This window comes from Pecten maximus, chromosome 12 (genome assembly GCF_902652985.1).
Source record: "Pecten maximus chromosome 12, xPecMax1.1, whole genome shotgun sequence".
Classification (NCBI taxonomy): Eukaryota; Metazoa; Mollusca; class Bivalvia; order Pectinida; family Pectinidae; genus Pecten; species Pecten maximus.
The window spans coordinates 10,801,949-10,818,481 of record NC_047026.1 but is presented as its reverse complement, the minus strand read 5'-3'; the positions used below and the strand labels follow the sequence as shown (position 1 = coordinate 10,818,481).

The 16,533-nt window shown below is 36.3% G+C and overlaps 1 protein-coding gene across 1 annotated transcript; it reads right to left on the bottom strand.

The window, feature by feature from the left end:
• Positions 1-727: 727 nt before the first annotated feature.
• LOC117339733 lies at positions 728-14,227 on the bottom strand. The gene is made up of 9 exons (XM_033901448.1): positions 14,193-14,227; positions 8,979-9,093; positions 7,318-7,481; positions 6,667-6,791; positions 5,851-6,005; positions 4,806-4,866; positions 3,398-3,557; positions 2,778-2,934; positions 728-1,430 (listed from the first exon to the last, which is right to left on the bottom strand). The coding sequence occupies exons 2-9, from the start codon at positions 9,052-9,054 to the stop codon at positions 1,225-1,227; spliced, it is 1,104 nt and encodes a 367-aa protein (XP_033757339.1). The 5' UTR covers positions 9,055-9,093; positions 14,193-14,227; the 3' UTR covers positions 728-1,224.
• Between the last annotated feature and the right edge of the window lie 2,306 nt (positions 14,228-16,533).

Here is a 16,533-nt window from a genome sequence, read left to right as displayed (position 1 = left end):
ACTCTGTTTCTAAAGTTCATCACATCCTGTGGCATGGTTAGCTCTCTCCGTTCGCTTCCTATGCCTCCTGGAAATTCGATTCTCTTTTGCCATCGGCAAACACGTTGGTTTTCATAGAAATCACTTGATTTGCCTTTGTCTTGGGTCGTTACGTACATGTATCATACTCTTTGCCTTTATAGGGAATTAAATCTGGTTCATTAGTACATACTATCAAATATAAACTTTGTTCCTCGCCATCATAGCTACGAACGGTATAACATATCTTTACAGACATGTTCATAAATCTCAAGACTGACTGCCATGTTGACTGTGTATATTTCGAAATGGACATTTCAAACGGAACCGTTCATTACAATGTGACCGCCCAGTCCTTATAATGATACGTAGCTTTATTTTGATATGACAGATTGATCTTATTGCCATGTTGACTGTATATATTTTCGAAATGAACATTAAAAACAGAACCGTTCATTACAATATTACCGCCAAGTTCTTATTATTTTGGTTTGCCATCAGCCAAATATTCTGACCTTTTTTACTTGTGAGCCTGTCACAACGCCCCCTATAGCATAGCGATTTGTATAAGGCAAATTAGGAGTCTGGAATTCACTGACAATTTCCAAAACGTCTAGGAAAATCCGGGTATGTTTTTTTTTAAGATTTGTGCTCGTGTTCAATCATGGTGACCGGCCATTATATGTAATGATCACACTTACACAAACTATTAGATGTAAGTCACATCATTTATTGTAATAACAATGCCCAACGGTTATTCATGACCACTTTTCAAAATCTAAATGGGTGAAATGTTCGTACCGTGCTTATATTAGAATGGGTTATCTTTTAGGGATTATAACTTCCCTGAGAAAATACTCATTTCCACAAAATGACTATGCTCGACGCTTTATAATTACATTATTTTGACATTTCATCAGAAGAGTTATATGTCTAATATTAACAAAAAGAGGGATGCGTTGTCCGAGGCGTGTAGACGATTTCTGGCTGATATCCTTTACGTAGCCAAAGACACTGCCTATCACGTGTTTGGGGGATTTCGTGGTCACATCCGATTGGCTCTAGTGTACCTCTATGTCACGTGATAATAAACTGGCCAATCAAACACGTTTTGTTGTGGTCATATAACATCTGTACAATGTAAAAGATGCCTGTATATAAAACAAACAGAAACAGCCTTTCACTTATCAGCGATTGTGCATCATTTTAATGGAGAATAGCTGCGGCCGACATCTTCTGTGACGTCGGCTTGCTGAATTTGGTGACGTCCTGGAGCATTTTTCGACAACGGACCAGCTTCCGGTACAGTATGAAACATCCACCAGATGGCGCTATGATACAGGAACATAAGACTGTAACCAGCAGGCTAAGTGCCAATTTGTCCCAGCAGAAATCTTCATTCGTCAAAATTCCTGTCAAACATAAAAAAAATTCTTAGTTCACAAGTATTTGTCTTTCAAGCGTTGAAGTCAGTACGATATCAGAGCAAAATGAGCTCAGAATTTCCAAGAAATCATATATTGCTAATTATTGCTGAAACATATGCTCAAATTGATGATTTTGTTTCTTTTATAGGGGATTTGTTATACAAAAAAATAATGGCACCCCTTCCCACTCAGACACGGGGCCGAGAGGTGAAGGTGTCTCGACATTTCATCACTAGCCCTCCACCTCTGGATTACGAGTTCGAAACCCACGTGGGGCAGTTGCCTGGTACTGACCGCAGGCCGGTGGTTTTTCTCCGGGTACTCCGGCTTTCCTCCACCTCCAAAACCTGGCACGTCCTTAAATGACCCTGGCTGTTCATAGGACATTAAACAAAATAAACAAATCCCACTGACGTACCAAACAAAAGCACACCACACCCGCCCAATCTTACATGCCATCCTTGTATACCAAAATACGCATGAATGATATGAAAATGTAGAGTAGCCAGTGTTAAAATATGTTGAATTACATGGTGGTTAGAGGCGACTAAATTGTAATCTTTTCTCTTCCTTCTAGAAAACTTTCTTCATCCTTATGCCTCCCTTGATACTGTCTCAATTTAAGCCTTTATTTTAAAGTTCGCCACTGTGAGGAAGGCTTTGGGTTCTGTCCTCTGGCAGAGGCATCGCGGAGTCTATAAAATTGGTAGTTCTGACGGCTCGGGGTGCGGCTGTTATCTCCAGAAGAGCTGTATAACGTCCTAGTTTGTGAATGGGATGAATGAACTGACGGGTTCACCCGTTTTCAGTATGATGTGACAGGGTGGGGAATCCTGCTGGGTGTCTTCGGAGTACTTATGCTTTAGTGAGGTAGAACTATAAGTCGACATCAGATCCGCGTTATCACAAGGAGACATACACGAAGATATCGCAGCCTCCCGAAACACACACTCTCGCGATACGGAGATACAACAGACCTTCAAAACACCCACTCACCACACGAAGATACCACGGACTTCCAAAGCACACACATTCTCCACACGAAGATAAAATAGACTTCCAAAACACACACACTCGCCATACGATGATTCCACACGACTTTCAAAACACGCATGCATCACGCACATACACAAGAGACCATCATTAAATCATTAAATTACTTTAGCTGTTAATAGTACATATAGTACGATATGATATAACACCCACATCCACACCCACACTCATCCAACCCCTTCAAACCCCGTGCAACCCCCAACCCCCAACCACACCACCCCAAGTCAACCCCTCACCTCACACATAAACCCATTATATTTCAATATATTAACTACTTACTTATATTTGAGTATTTTTCTACCACATTCACAGATCCGCCGACATCAATTGTTTCATCATTTCCGGTCTGTCGTCGAATCCGTCCATTTCCGTTCACTTGTTGTTCCGCATCACGTCGCTTACGCCCCCAGCCTGTGTAACTTTCGTCACACTTTTCCTGAATTGGAGATGTTATACACGTAATGTTTACTGTGTCCGAAAAGTCTTACTGATGATGTTCTATGTCGCTGAAGTAAACTTTATCAGCTGTGTAACAAATTATGTTCATTAATTGAATAAATAAATAAATAAGAAAGAAAGAAAGAAAGAAAGAAAGAAAGAAAGAAAGAAAGAACATTCAACGGTTGAGTGCATTCTTTTAAATTAAACGGATGTGTCTTAAAGTACAAGAACAAGGGAATCAATTGAGTGGCTTTACGTGTTCTAGTACTTTACTTATTTATTTATTTATTAATTTATTTATTTATTTTATTTTCGTTCTTTATCTATTTTATTTCAATTTCAATTCAATAAACCCAAAGGCTAAATAAAACGTGATACAAAGTTGTAGAATAAACAAACATATACCTATAGTACTATTATCATAATTGCTGTATGATAATTTATCAATGCTCACTCACCGGAACGCATGGTCCTTGACAGAGTTGAAGGATACAGGTGAAGTTCATCATCACTGATCCTCCGTCAAAATCAGTCGTTCGGAAGGCACCAAACTCGCTTATAAGTGTCCCCTGCTTAATTTTCCAGAAGTTTCCAAATAGTTCTGGCTCTACTGCGCAGCTGAAAATTGATATAGTGTTACATATTTGACACAAAAATGCTTTTCAATGTTAAGTGCTTTAAGTGTTAATCATTTTATATTCTATTAACTTTAAAGAACGTATTCAAGTCTAAAGTCCGCGTAAGATCACAAAGGTGGGAAACCTACATTCAAACAATGGGAATAGGACACCTCAAAATAGCCGGGAAACAACCCACTTCGAAGTACGTTATGCTTGCTAACACAATTACATTATAGACATCGGCATACAGCTTATTGAAAATCAATCTACAGCTGGAAGTTACATCCGATTTCAACCAATACCAAACAAAAATTCAGAATATGTTCAAAATAACAGTTAAAAAATCAGAAACACAATAGGATATACGGCATACACTCTAAAACTTGCGTTGAAAATATACACTACGCATGCTAACATCGGGCATGTGTGCCTGTAATAATCGCACGAAGGTGCTGCGTTACTTTTGTAAAATACAGAAAATCGGTCACGCACCAAAAAAACTTTACCAAAAAAGAGTTTTTGTTGTTTTTTTTCAAATCAGTTAAAAGAGTTTTTATCGTCATAATATTGGGGAACTGGGCCACCTGCACTACCCACTCAATAGGTGTGGGGCTGACATGGCAAGGAAAATCTTTGAGGCAACATTAGTGACGGACTGGTTTTTTGCAGCTTCTGTCAATTGCAACCATGAAAAGGACATGAATCATATGTGTGTGACCGGCACAAAGGAAGTCCTAAATCAGATGCAGATAGAGTAGGGAATTTCTACTTTTAAAGAAGAATTCTCAAGAGGGCAACAGCATATGTGTTTTGACTGTAATATAAGTAGCAAGCTAGATTATAGGTATCCCTGAACTCATAGGCAATATCTGCACGGGCAAATACAATAGACGCCACTTAAGTATATAGTGCATGCCATTACTAGCATGAACATTGGTTAAGATTTTTTTTTCTTTACAACAGTTGCGACACAAGCTATACCAACTTATATTAAGCACTCTTGTTGGCCCGATTTGTCATGATAATTGTTGACCCAATTAAGGGTTTATTAGCGGTATTGGCCCTTTGATTTTTATGTACAACTATCCCCGTGAGATTTTCACTTATGAAACTAGCCCCTATTTTTAAAGTTTCGCTGCTGCTTCCTAAAGCTAGACCCTGTGATTTTCACTAATTGAACTAGACCCTTTTTATTAGTTTTAGTGTAACTAGCCCCTGTGATTTGTATACGTCGTTTGATACTTACAAATCTTCAATGATAACTATATCAGACGCCTGGCAAAATCTTGCTTTTATATCCAAGTCATCTGCAACATAGATAATCATATATTGATATTATAACTTGCACGTTCTACCATTATTACAGATAAGTCATGAATATCGCAACAGGCTCGTGACGTCATCGTAAAGATACAAAGTTGCAATAAAATACATGACGTCGCACGATCATATCTGTAGAGAAAACGCGTACCATCCGAGGATAAGACCATTTTATATAACAACATGTGTTTTTTATAGGAAATATAAAGATGTCTTTGTTCTAAAAGCGTTACGACTCGCAACGGATTGACGTCATCATTTTATGCAGTGTAACCATGGCACAATAGAACAGCATCATCAATTTTGTCTTGCACTACATACTCAATCAATGATGACGTGTCATTTTCGTTTTTCACTTTTACAATATGCGATATCTAGCGACAGGAAAGTGTGGGAGAAAAATCATCTCGAGAGCAGACAATCACACACGGGTGACATATACTACCAGTCAACAAGAATTCCTCAGAACTGGATGTAACGCGAGAGTTATCGCACGAAAACGAATTTCCTATTATAGTAACAGTGACCTTGACCTTTGACCTTCGAACCTGAAAATCGATCCCAAGCTAGCACTTTTGGTAAGGAAAATCTGCATGAAGTTTGAGTTTGATCGGTGTAAGGGAACTAGAGTTCTCGCACAGAAACAAATTTCTATCTTTAGTAACAGTGACTTTGACCTTGAAGATCTGCATGAAACTTGAGTTTGATCGGCCCAGGGAAACTCGAGTTATGGCACGGAAACCTTCGTGAGGACGACGACGCCGAGACCGACGCCGACGAAGTGATACCTATATGTCGCCTGCCTTTTGCAAGCGTCACTGAAATCAGAGGTTAAGTATAAAAGAGGTCTAAGGTTTTGTATCAAACATAGATCATCATTACATTTTAATTAAGTTTACATAAAAAATCATAAGATATAATATCTAAAGCGATAAATCAAACCAGGTACAAATGCATAATATCAATCTTACTGGTAAACTCCTGATCCATCTGAAGCGTCATGATCAGGCGATCAGTCAGTTTGACCTCTGACCCTATGACCTCTTCCCCTGTGATCACTTTGTAGAAGGATAAGTAGGCCCTTGGTTTGGTGGTCCTGTTGAGCCCGGTATCATCTGCTTTGTCCCTGTGTAGTGATAAATGATGTGCGAGATTATTAGTTTTTAAGGGTTCGTCACAATGGTCCGACAGGAAATTCGAGACGGCCTTTGTATAATACGGATAGTAGGGAGACGAGATTTTCTCTCATACTAGAAATATGTTCTCTTATCCTGGACAGGACGTATCCACCGATATACACCGATGTGAAAGTCCCCTTTCCCACAATTGACGTTCCGTTTTTGGTAAGAAAAAAATATATTGTCAGCCATATTGTCAAATAACTTGAAAAGTAATTTGTTCTGTTCATTTTCTTTGATATTTTGACGATTTTTCTAATGTGATTTCATGTTTTAGTAAAAAGTTTGGGTAAGACATCATTTTTCTCATCGTTGTTTTGGTCTTGTTTCAGCTATGAAGTCTTCAAAATCAAAATGAAACACTTTTTTTTTTATTTCGGGGGTCTTTGTAAGCAAAGACTGCATTTGGTGATGGGATGATGCTGACTGACTCCTTTCACTTAGGTTGAGAGATATAGGAACCAACGACGGCAAAAGAAACAAAGAAACAGTTGGCAGAGGAAATCAACGACAACAGAAACAACGAGAACAGACAAATAATGATAGACCAAGTCAAGGGGAGAAGAAATGTCAGAGAAAGCCATGCCGATAAATTATGTTTTTACTTACGCTGCGCCAAGGAAGTTACTGACAACAATTTCATCCGTGTTTGCTATGCACATGACCGGAATCTGCTTGTCCGCTCCGGTCTGGAACGCTCGCAACTTTTGGATGATTATACGGAATGTCATTTCCTGCCCACAAAATTAAAAATACTGCCTTATGATATATGTAATGTTTTCCTGGTGTAATTTTAAGAAATTGTTAAAATTTGTCGTAAGATATCGCGCAGGATGATAGGTAATGTTCAAACAAAACTCGAAAGAAATCTATCGTGGCCCATAAGAAAGGTCAAAATGCATTCAGGCATTCTGTTAGTTTGAATGCTGCGCCATGAAATAACCTCTCTGGTCCTGCTAAACCCTAAGTTATTTTATCCATCTCTAATACGTTTTTTTTGTATTATTGTTATTAAATTATATTTTATTAAATTATCTTTATGGATTATTTGCGACTTAGTTTCTGTGTTAAATAGAGTAAGGAAACAAAATTGTATAGTTTGTATGTTTAGTATTTTATTCCATTTTTCCCTAGTGGTAACAGCTCAACAACGGCAAAATCTATAGACTGTGAAACGTCCTCTTACAATATTACATTGTATATACACTGACCTATATGGTTCTATCAATATCTGGGATAATAATATAATGCCAGACTCACCCATTTAATATTACAGGAAACAAAATCGAATTCGTAAAATTCTTCCGTACTAGATGTCGCCTGTTTACAGTCTTCACCTTGACCTTTTATAAAAACAAGTCCGTCATCCACCGCCCCAGTCACCTTGACTACGAGATTACTCCGCGTACAGCTGATGACACGCACTACAATGTGATATTAACTATTTATTAACGCATTTATATGTTTCTGTATAACACGGGGTAATAATATTATGGAGGAGATATTAATAGAACGCCAGACAGCGGTGGTCAAGGCTAGCTATCGGGTGTATTGGTGCTGATTCTTAATATACAATTATAGCCTTTTGATAAGGTCGATACATGGTTTTATTAACCTGAAAAAATATCGACCGAGGAGGAAATCTGAGGTTGATACTTTTGGCAGGTTCATAAAGCTATGTATTGACCCAAACCAAAAGGCTATAATAATTTCATTATAGAATGACTGACTTGAGTTTTAATATAAACAATGCAAGTATGCTTGTACATGTTATGACAAACACTGATTTGTGAAGCATTCATAAACATTACATTATAACTTTTAAATACAACACAATCAAAAGTAATCTAATACATTAAAATGCACTGCACATATTCTTACGATAATTGAAATATTCTTGCAATCAAAGTTATTGCTTGCCATGTTTCAAAAGCGGGCAAGATATTTTACAATTTTACACTATTGACCAATACCAAGGGCAGTATTAATTTATAATTAATCTATTTTTAGAAACACCAAGTAAAGCAGTGTTTTTACCAGTTTTTTTTTTTTTTTTTTTTCTTTTTTTTTACACTGCACTTGATAAAGTGTCACTATTTTTGCCAATCAGAAAGTGTAAAAACCATGATTTCATAATAAAGCAAACCATTTTATTTATTTATTTGACTTTATATGTATTGCAACTTTGAAAGTCTAAAGCATAAAAGCATGTACTATACCATTATACATATTTCACCAATGCAATAAGTTCCGGCTTTAAAATTGATAAGTAAATTTGTTTTATTTATTCGAAATTGAAAAAACAAATACAGATCAATGAACTGTGAATTCGAAAATACAGACAAAAACATGGGTATAAACTAATGATCAGTTTTATTAGATCTCATCAATACATGTATATTGAAGGGAAACAGTAAATACAACCGCCGATCAGTTAATGTGTAAAACGAAACAGCGTTATTGATATTAAAACACAACCAGACATACAAAATATTCTGAATATTTACTTCATATCTCACTATCTACCAACAGAAATGCAGTTGAGTTCGACAGTTTCATCACTTTAAAAATAAATGAAATCTGAAAGTCGTGTTCTTTCGATAAAGAGCGATAATTCCATAGGCTGTTGTCAAACTATTTTGATTTGAGGTTATTATCAATGAATGTGTGCCTGACCCTTATATCCAGTGCATTTGAGACTAGAGCCAAATAGGTGATGGACACCGAAATCTCCACACAAGTTATGGACAGTTTCCATGGTAACTTGCTTTTGTTTCTTACCTGTAGGCTAGCTTTACCTGTATATTATCTGGCTATCGAGCAGGATGTCGTTAATTGCTGCTATTTATCACATTTGAAATACAGATCAAAATCAAAACAGTGCTTTTCTTTGTTGTTTACTTTCTTCGTTGTTTACTTACGTTTTGGGTCAAAGGTCACAGCATGAATATACGTCAGACACGTGGCTACACAAAGGATTGACGTCAACAGATACATCGCCGATGTGGTCTCCCAGAATCATTCAGCGACCAACTACTGTAGGTGAACAAAGGACACTATTATTAAACTAGAAGCAGACGTGCAAAACATTTTCTCGTATTTTTCCTGTACACTTTTTCAGGCATATTTTGTTTAGAAATCCGTATTAAGTCGATACTGTAACTTTCTGAAGGAAGTTACATTCATATGGTCATGAATCTTTTCACACACTTCATTCAATATTACGTGTTAGTACTTTTGTTATTAGTTCTCCTCATCCTTCCCTGTTCGAGCATTTCTGGTCGCCGTTCTTAGTGTTATGCTGTAGAATGTTTTGAAACACAGGCCAAGTTACAGTACCTTTAATAACTCTTTTTTTTTTTGTAATTAGTTATACAGTGTTTCCATTTCGTAGTTTGAATCACCACTCACTGTAGTAAATAAGGTATTACTATGTTGAAAAGTGACTCTTGATTAAAGATAATTTTTTATCTTTTAGTCTAAATAAGGAACTTTCAATATGCTCTTCCCAAGATAAAGTATCGTCTATAAGTACATTAAGAAGTTTGGCACAACAAACTTTTTCAATAACATTTTCATTAAATCCAAAGAAATATATACACATCTGAAAAGTTTTTACACAGGGCCTATCATCATACACTGATTTTTACTTAGATTGACACATTTGTTATTTCTCATCAAACTAAACGTACAGTCCATATTTTCATGTATCTTTTGTTCGATATCTCCACCGTTAGTAAGTACCATCTGCAGTATATAAAAATAGGAAAATAGGTCAAATACTTTGTATGAACATAAATAAAAGCGGCCCAAGTATTTAGCCTTGTGGAACACCAGAATTGATTGGCTTGAGCTCCGATAGTATCCCCTGATAGTTGACACCTTTTGATCTGTCACAAAGATATTACTGAAAAAACTGTAGGTTTGACTGTGGAAGTTAATGTAAAATTATCTTGTGATTTACAGCAGCAAATGCCTTACGGAGATCAATAAAAAAAATGGAGAAAACCTTGGTCTATATACGTTTGAACAATCTCTCTAAAAAAGTATTTACTCTGTCGAGTACATGTAATGAGGTCATCAACCAAACTCACTATCCGTTATGACCATGTTGTCTGGAGTGTAATGGATGAGGAAGTTAAATAGTGATCCCCATGTTCCCTGAACTCTAATAGATAGGGAAGTTATGGAGTTATACAATGACCCATGTTCCCAAGACTCCAATGGATGGGGATGTTATACAGTGGCCAATTGTTCTCTGTATCAAACTGGGCTCCTATTGGTGTGGTGATTAATGTATTATATCAATACAATGAAATATAAAAGTTATATTGCAAGACAGTAAACAATAACAATGACCAAAACAACAATATCATCCATTTGATTTCTAGATGTATGTCTTACGAAGTTGACTTCCTTATTTTAAATGGCAGCAATATAGTTTTGCTATTTTTTTTTTTTTTTTTTTTTCTATTTCCTTTTTCGCAACTTTCATTCTAGCCACCCGGGAAGCACTCTCACATTCTCAATCAATTCCACTTTCGTTTAATTTTGTCTTTTTCCAGATTTATTCTTTCGTTCTCACATTCGGTAATTGTTCGTGTGTACTTTAGATTTGAAGTGTATTTTTCTAAATGTCTTTGAACAATTTCATAATGTCAAGCCCTTTTTCAGTTTAAACTGTATTTTATTGACAGCCTCCCAAACATACATACGCACTCACCACACGCATGTATGTTGCTTGCACGGGAGGCCGTCCTTAAATGACCTTAGCTGTTGACAGGACGTGAAACAAATATAAACCAAAACAAACCAAAAGTGATGAATATAAACAAGCAGTACAAAAACATTAATTTAAACAGTCATATTCAGAATCGCTTTCTTTACACTATCGTCGACTTTGATTTTCTAATAAGGGAATAGAAAGAAATTCATGAATCATAGATCTAAAAAAAACTGTTTCCCATTTAGCGCCGTCAGCTATGCCGCTTACCCACTTCTTTCTATCTCAATTAAATCGTTCCGAAATACAGATATTCCCTCAAAATATCTCAAAACGCCATCAATCAGAAAATTCAAAATGGCGTAGCTAAGGTTATAAAACCTGGTAGAGTTTGTGGAACATATTTATGCATAAATCAGTTTACACCATACAGCTTCTCGAAATTTTCGTAGATTATCAGATTGCGGAATAGACTTGTTCATAGAATACTTCAATATATTTGTCATAAGTTCGACATGACCAAGTTCTCAAGTTCCTTTTTTGATTATTACCAATGACAAAAACTATCTAATAAGCTTTGGGTGCATAGGCTGGATTCCATACCATTGACAAGGAAATTCTGAAGGTTATCTTAGCTACGACAGGCTAACGTATGGCATAGAAATTTAACTTAGTATCTGTCATGCCATATGCAATTAATGATGGTAAAAATACCAATGTAAATATGCAGTTTGATTCAGCTGTTCCAAGTAAGCATTCCCCAATCACGCGTCTTAATGTATTGGTACAATTATATATTCCATTTCAGTGCTAGATTTAATAAATTCTTCGATAGCATTAGCTATATATAACGGGATTGATTTTTAATGATATCACCTAGATCAGCTGAGACTGAATTACCTAGTTTAAATTTGATTTTGTCTTTTCTCGTGTTAATGATATCATTAATATTTTGTTTCAGAGATCATCTGTCTAACAAGTTCTTCTTCAGAGTCAAGAAGCGTGTTATTTTTGCTCTTTAAAGGATCCTTTTCACTTTTTAATCTTTCACCCTCAGACCGAAGAGACTTTATTTCCTGGCTTTTAGGTTTCATTAAATAAAATCTGTGACATTATTCTTTGTTTACTTTTGATGAATAGTTTTACTAATCAATAATACCCTGTCTAATATTTATTTGAATATTCAACATGTCATTGATGGATAGTCAAATACCCAGCTCATAGTCCGGAACCAAAGAAAATGAGATCAATAAAAAAGTCAAACGACAATACTTCATTTTTATAATTTAGCAATACCAACAGAAAATATTGACAGCAACAGAATCCTTAATTGAACAACGCAAAAACTCACATGTACATTGATGTTCCTGTTTCTGAGTGTTTCGCGATCATCATCAATGACAGACATGGCAAGGAATTGTTGTGTTTATTGGAACGTATAGCATCAGATCGGTGTCCAATCTCTTTCCAGAGATGACTTGTTCTGGTGACTCTGTCTAATACGTGTTGCGGGCATCGCGCCGAATGAGTCCATTTTTGTAACACTGATATTTGACATCTTTGAAAAACAGTGCTTGACATCCGGCACATCGATGTTTGCCGGACATGATTATATCAAGTTGTTAACTTTCTTTTTTTTATGTAAATCTGGTTTTAGATAGTTTGTCTCAGAAATGAGATCCACAAGACGCTTTTGCTGATTTTGTATTGCAATATTTAACAGTATTTTATCCTCATACATATGAACTGCCACCGAGAAGAAAGTGGGAAATATGGTAATGGTGCATTATAAGATTCCAATTCAAAGATATTCTCAGTAACTGTACCAATGCCGATTCTTGAGCTAGAGGCATCCTTCTTGAACGCATTTGGTGTTATAAGTCATTGTCACTGTCAGTTAATGATTAATCCTTGTTGTCCAGGTGACAAGATGATTGTGATACGTGACCAATTCAATGTACATGCATACATACCGTTGCAATCGTGAAATAAACAAGAGTTTCACATGTGTGACCACTATAGCTCTATTCATGTCTATCCAACTGTTGAAGAGTTGAATAGTCTGTGATATATTAGAGGTGCAAAAGGGGTGTGGTCAGCATCACCATCAGCAATAGAAGCAATGTGAGGACTCGATAGACAAAGACGTGTGTGCAGGGCCAGACTCCAAATTTGTAACGACATTTACATTCATACTTTTCTACGTTATGAATTCACGGATTCCGCATTCGTGAAATAGTTTCTGCTTTACATTGCTTCGAAGGAGACTGAATATAACATCTGTAAATTGCCTCGTCCCCATCACCCTACCTTCCTCAGTCGGCACCCTGAATCGACTTGGTCATTAACGATATTTACAACAGACTCCGTAAATTGGACGACCTGGATCAAATAAACATCAGACGAAAAAATATGTAATATTGACAATTCAATCCTCCTAAAACGCCAGTCATGAAGTACGGCTACGGCATCTGCGGAGCCTTCTCACTCTGAACTTCATGACTGCATAAAGAACGATCTGGATATAGCAGATAATATACCATTTCAAGTGATTTACCGGCTTCGACGAATCTACATTCCAAACAGATGTACCACGTCAATGAGTAGTTCACCAACGAAATCAGCGAACGAGGTAATGCACTCTACTCCTTATAAAAGAGGCCAAAAGACGGAACCAAACGGCAGGGATGGGACCTCATCAAATCTATTTCAACCGCCATCACTACAATTAAGAATAGACTTAGACGTTGTAGTGGTATATAAATCTGTGTTGAAAATATCGACACCAGGTAAAATGGATTTTAGGTAGTATCAAATTGAAAGTTTTTGCAAATTTTTAAGAGCCGGTGTTGAGTAAGGAGGAGGGAGCAGCATCTAATACTGCGTAGTCTGACACGTAACGATACTAAACTAGAGTCGCGACCATTGTTCCTTTATTTTTAAACACGGGTGCAAATATATGCCGTAGTGTAACCAAAGTTCCCCTGGCGGAGTACAGAGTCGTTATTCTTTTTTTAATTCATCATCATATCATCATACAAAATAAACTATTCTTAAAATCTTAAATAAAGAGAGGACCCTCTATGTTTTTCCGAACTTATTTTTAACTTCAAACAAACCATTCCTTATAAAATATTTTCTAGCCTTACATTTTTTAACCTAGTTACCTCAGCACCCTGTACGTACAATACTTAAACACAATCCACTCCATAGGTATGCAACGTTTTAGTACTGTTGCAAAACATGAGCGCATCCCAGGAATATGATGAAAAGATACAACAATGATGTAAATGCTTATAATTTTAATTCAATTTATAATTATCATTTTAATTTATTTATCGAAATGTATATATCACAAATCCATAACAAGACTTTAAAACAAACCCTACGCATTTGTATGGTACCAACTTACCTGAGTCCATGCTCTTTGCTCTATGATAACCCAGCTATATACTGACCACTGGTCATCAACGTTTTTATATTAATTACTCATGACATCCGACAAACAAGATTAGCCAAAGTTGGCTGGCGAATGAATATTTCAGGACCTAACACGGGAGATAATTGTGTTATAACATGGTATTGGCGGCATTGTATAATTCTAAACAGCGACAACGTATCAATTTTTCAATAAACTATTTTTGGTTATTTAAATGTCATATATCACAATTACATTGTACAAGTATATAGTTACAAAGTATAAAACATAGTTTAATATCGGGGATAAATCATATTAACCATGATAAGATATAAAATATTGATATTCTGAAAAAGAACTCTTACAATAATAAAGTAGCATTTTTTTTATCAATAAAACCAATCACAAAATCACAAATTCCAATCGAGAGAGCAGGTGATTGGGACAGTCCCTACCTACCAAGCTCTCTGAAATCGTACTGTCATATACATAATAATTATATAAATAGATATCTCTCGGAGAGAGCCATTTAGAGATATCCACAGCGATAAAATTTATAAGCAAAGTATTACTTATTTATTATATTGGATATTTTGATTAAAATTACACATTATCAAAAATCCTTGAAGCTATGTGGCTTCGTTGAAATTTTCCACAAGAGGTTTTTCCGGCTAGAAATTCTTCTTGTAAAGCAAGGATGTATATACCTTAGTCATGTAACAAAAAAACTCATATAAAATATAGATATCAACAACTTGGTCCATTGGTTGGTACTTTACCTGTAAATATGATACTCCTAGGATCTACAGATGTAAAAACAAAACACAAATAGGTAAATAAATTTCAATATAATGAAATAAAAATGTTTATTAGCTAAGATATAGTTAAATGTGTCTCTTTATGTTACTTGCGACATGGAACCGTGCCAGAATACCAGCCTAAACTACCAAGAAAAGAGTCTGCATTGCATTTAGCATTCAGAACGTGATGTGTTGCATAAAGAGCTTCTATAAGAGGATTTTTAAAAAATTCACTCAGCGTCATGGAAATTCATTGATGAAGTGTTTTTAATTTTGTTAATAGCATAAGAAATTCCATTGCAATGATAGTTCTGTTATAAACCAACGAGGTAATCTTTCTCAATTTTTCGTTTCCAAAAAAAAACGAATGTCGTCATGGCCACCCACCATTCGTATTTTTATTTTTGCGCTGAAATACTAGCATTTCTATTAATAAAAAGAACAGTAATATGAAAGGAATATAAACAATTTCCTAATCATAATATCACAGTATGCTGGTGACAGTTCACTTAAATTTGATGGAACAGACGAGTCTCGTGCTAAATCCATTAAGAAAATAATCACTTTTGCTATACGAAAGGAAAATGAAAAGCAATCAGAAATCGGCCGATTTATGGGAAATTAAAAGATACTATAGACTGAAAATGAAATATAATGTGGAGTCAACGCCGGCCTCCGCTCCAGTTTCTTTTATTTATTTTTTTTCATCATACTGAAATTAGTTGGGCTTCAGTGTAAATGTAAAAATTTAAGCATTGAACTGCTTTCAGTTGGAAGTTATGGGCTGATGAATGCCAACTGGACAAAGGCAAATTTAATGAAGCGCGCTAGCGCTTCATGTTGAATTTGCCTTTGTCCAGTTGACGTCAGGGTGGTCACGCATGTGCCAACAGATAATCGGGTTGAAACGAGTTGACATCGCTCTCAATGGCCGGACTGGTCTCGTCCCAATAGTTGAAGCAGGTGTGCTATAATGGTTGTCTTTGATGTTTCGGCCCTATTACATATGTAACAGTACTTGTTCCTGATGCCGATTTTGATAATATTTTTTTAACCGTATGATAATTGCCACCCATGCACACCCAAGAGCATTATAGAGTGTTTGCGCGTCCTCTTGCTCCTCCCATCATCTCTTACTTAGGTAACTGCTGGTACATCCCGATGATAACATTCATTCTCTATTGCATAGTATATTTCCTCCATACCAACAGACAACTGTTCGTTAGGGTGGTCGGGTGGCACAGTGATAACACACTTGTCTTTCACCTAGGCGGCCGGGGTTCGATTCCCCGATCGTATGTGAAAAGGTATGTGGTCACCTGCCCAACAAAGATGCCTGCCCGACCACGTGGGTTTTCCCGGGTACACCGGTTTCTTCTCACAGTAAGACCCCTCGCGCGCTTCCATCCGAGCCAACAAGCTTGTTTAATAGACGTTGATATAACTATTGCAATTGTTGTAAAATAAATAAAGTTTACATTTTTTTAACTGTTCGTTCTCTAACACTCGTTTCCACTCGTTTCCACAACCCATCG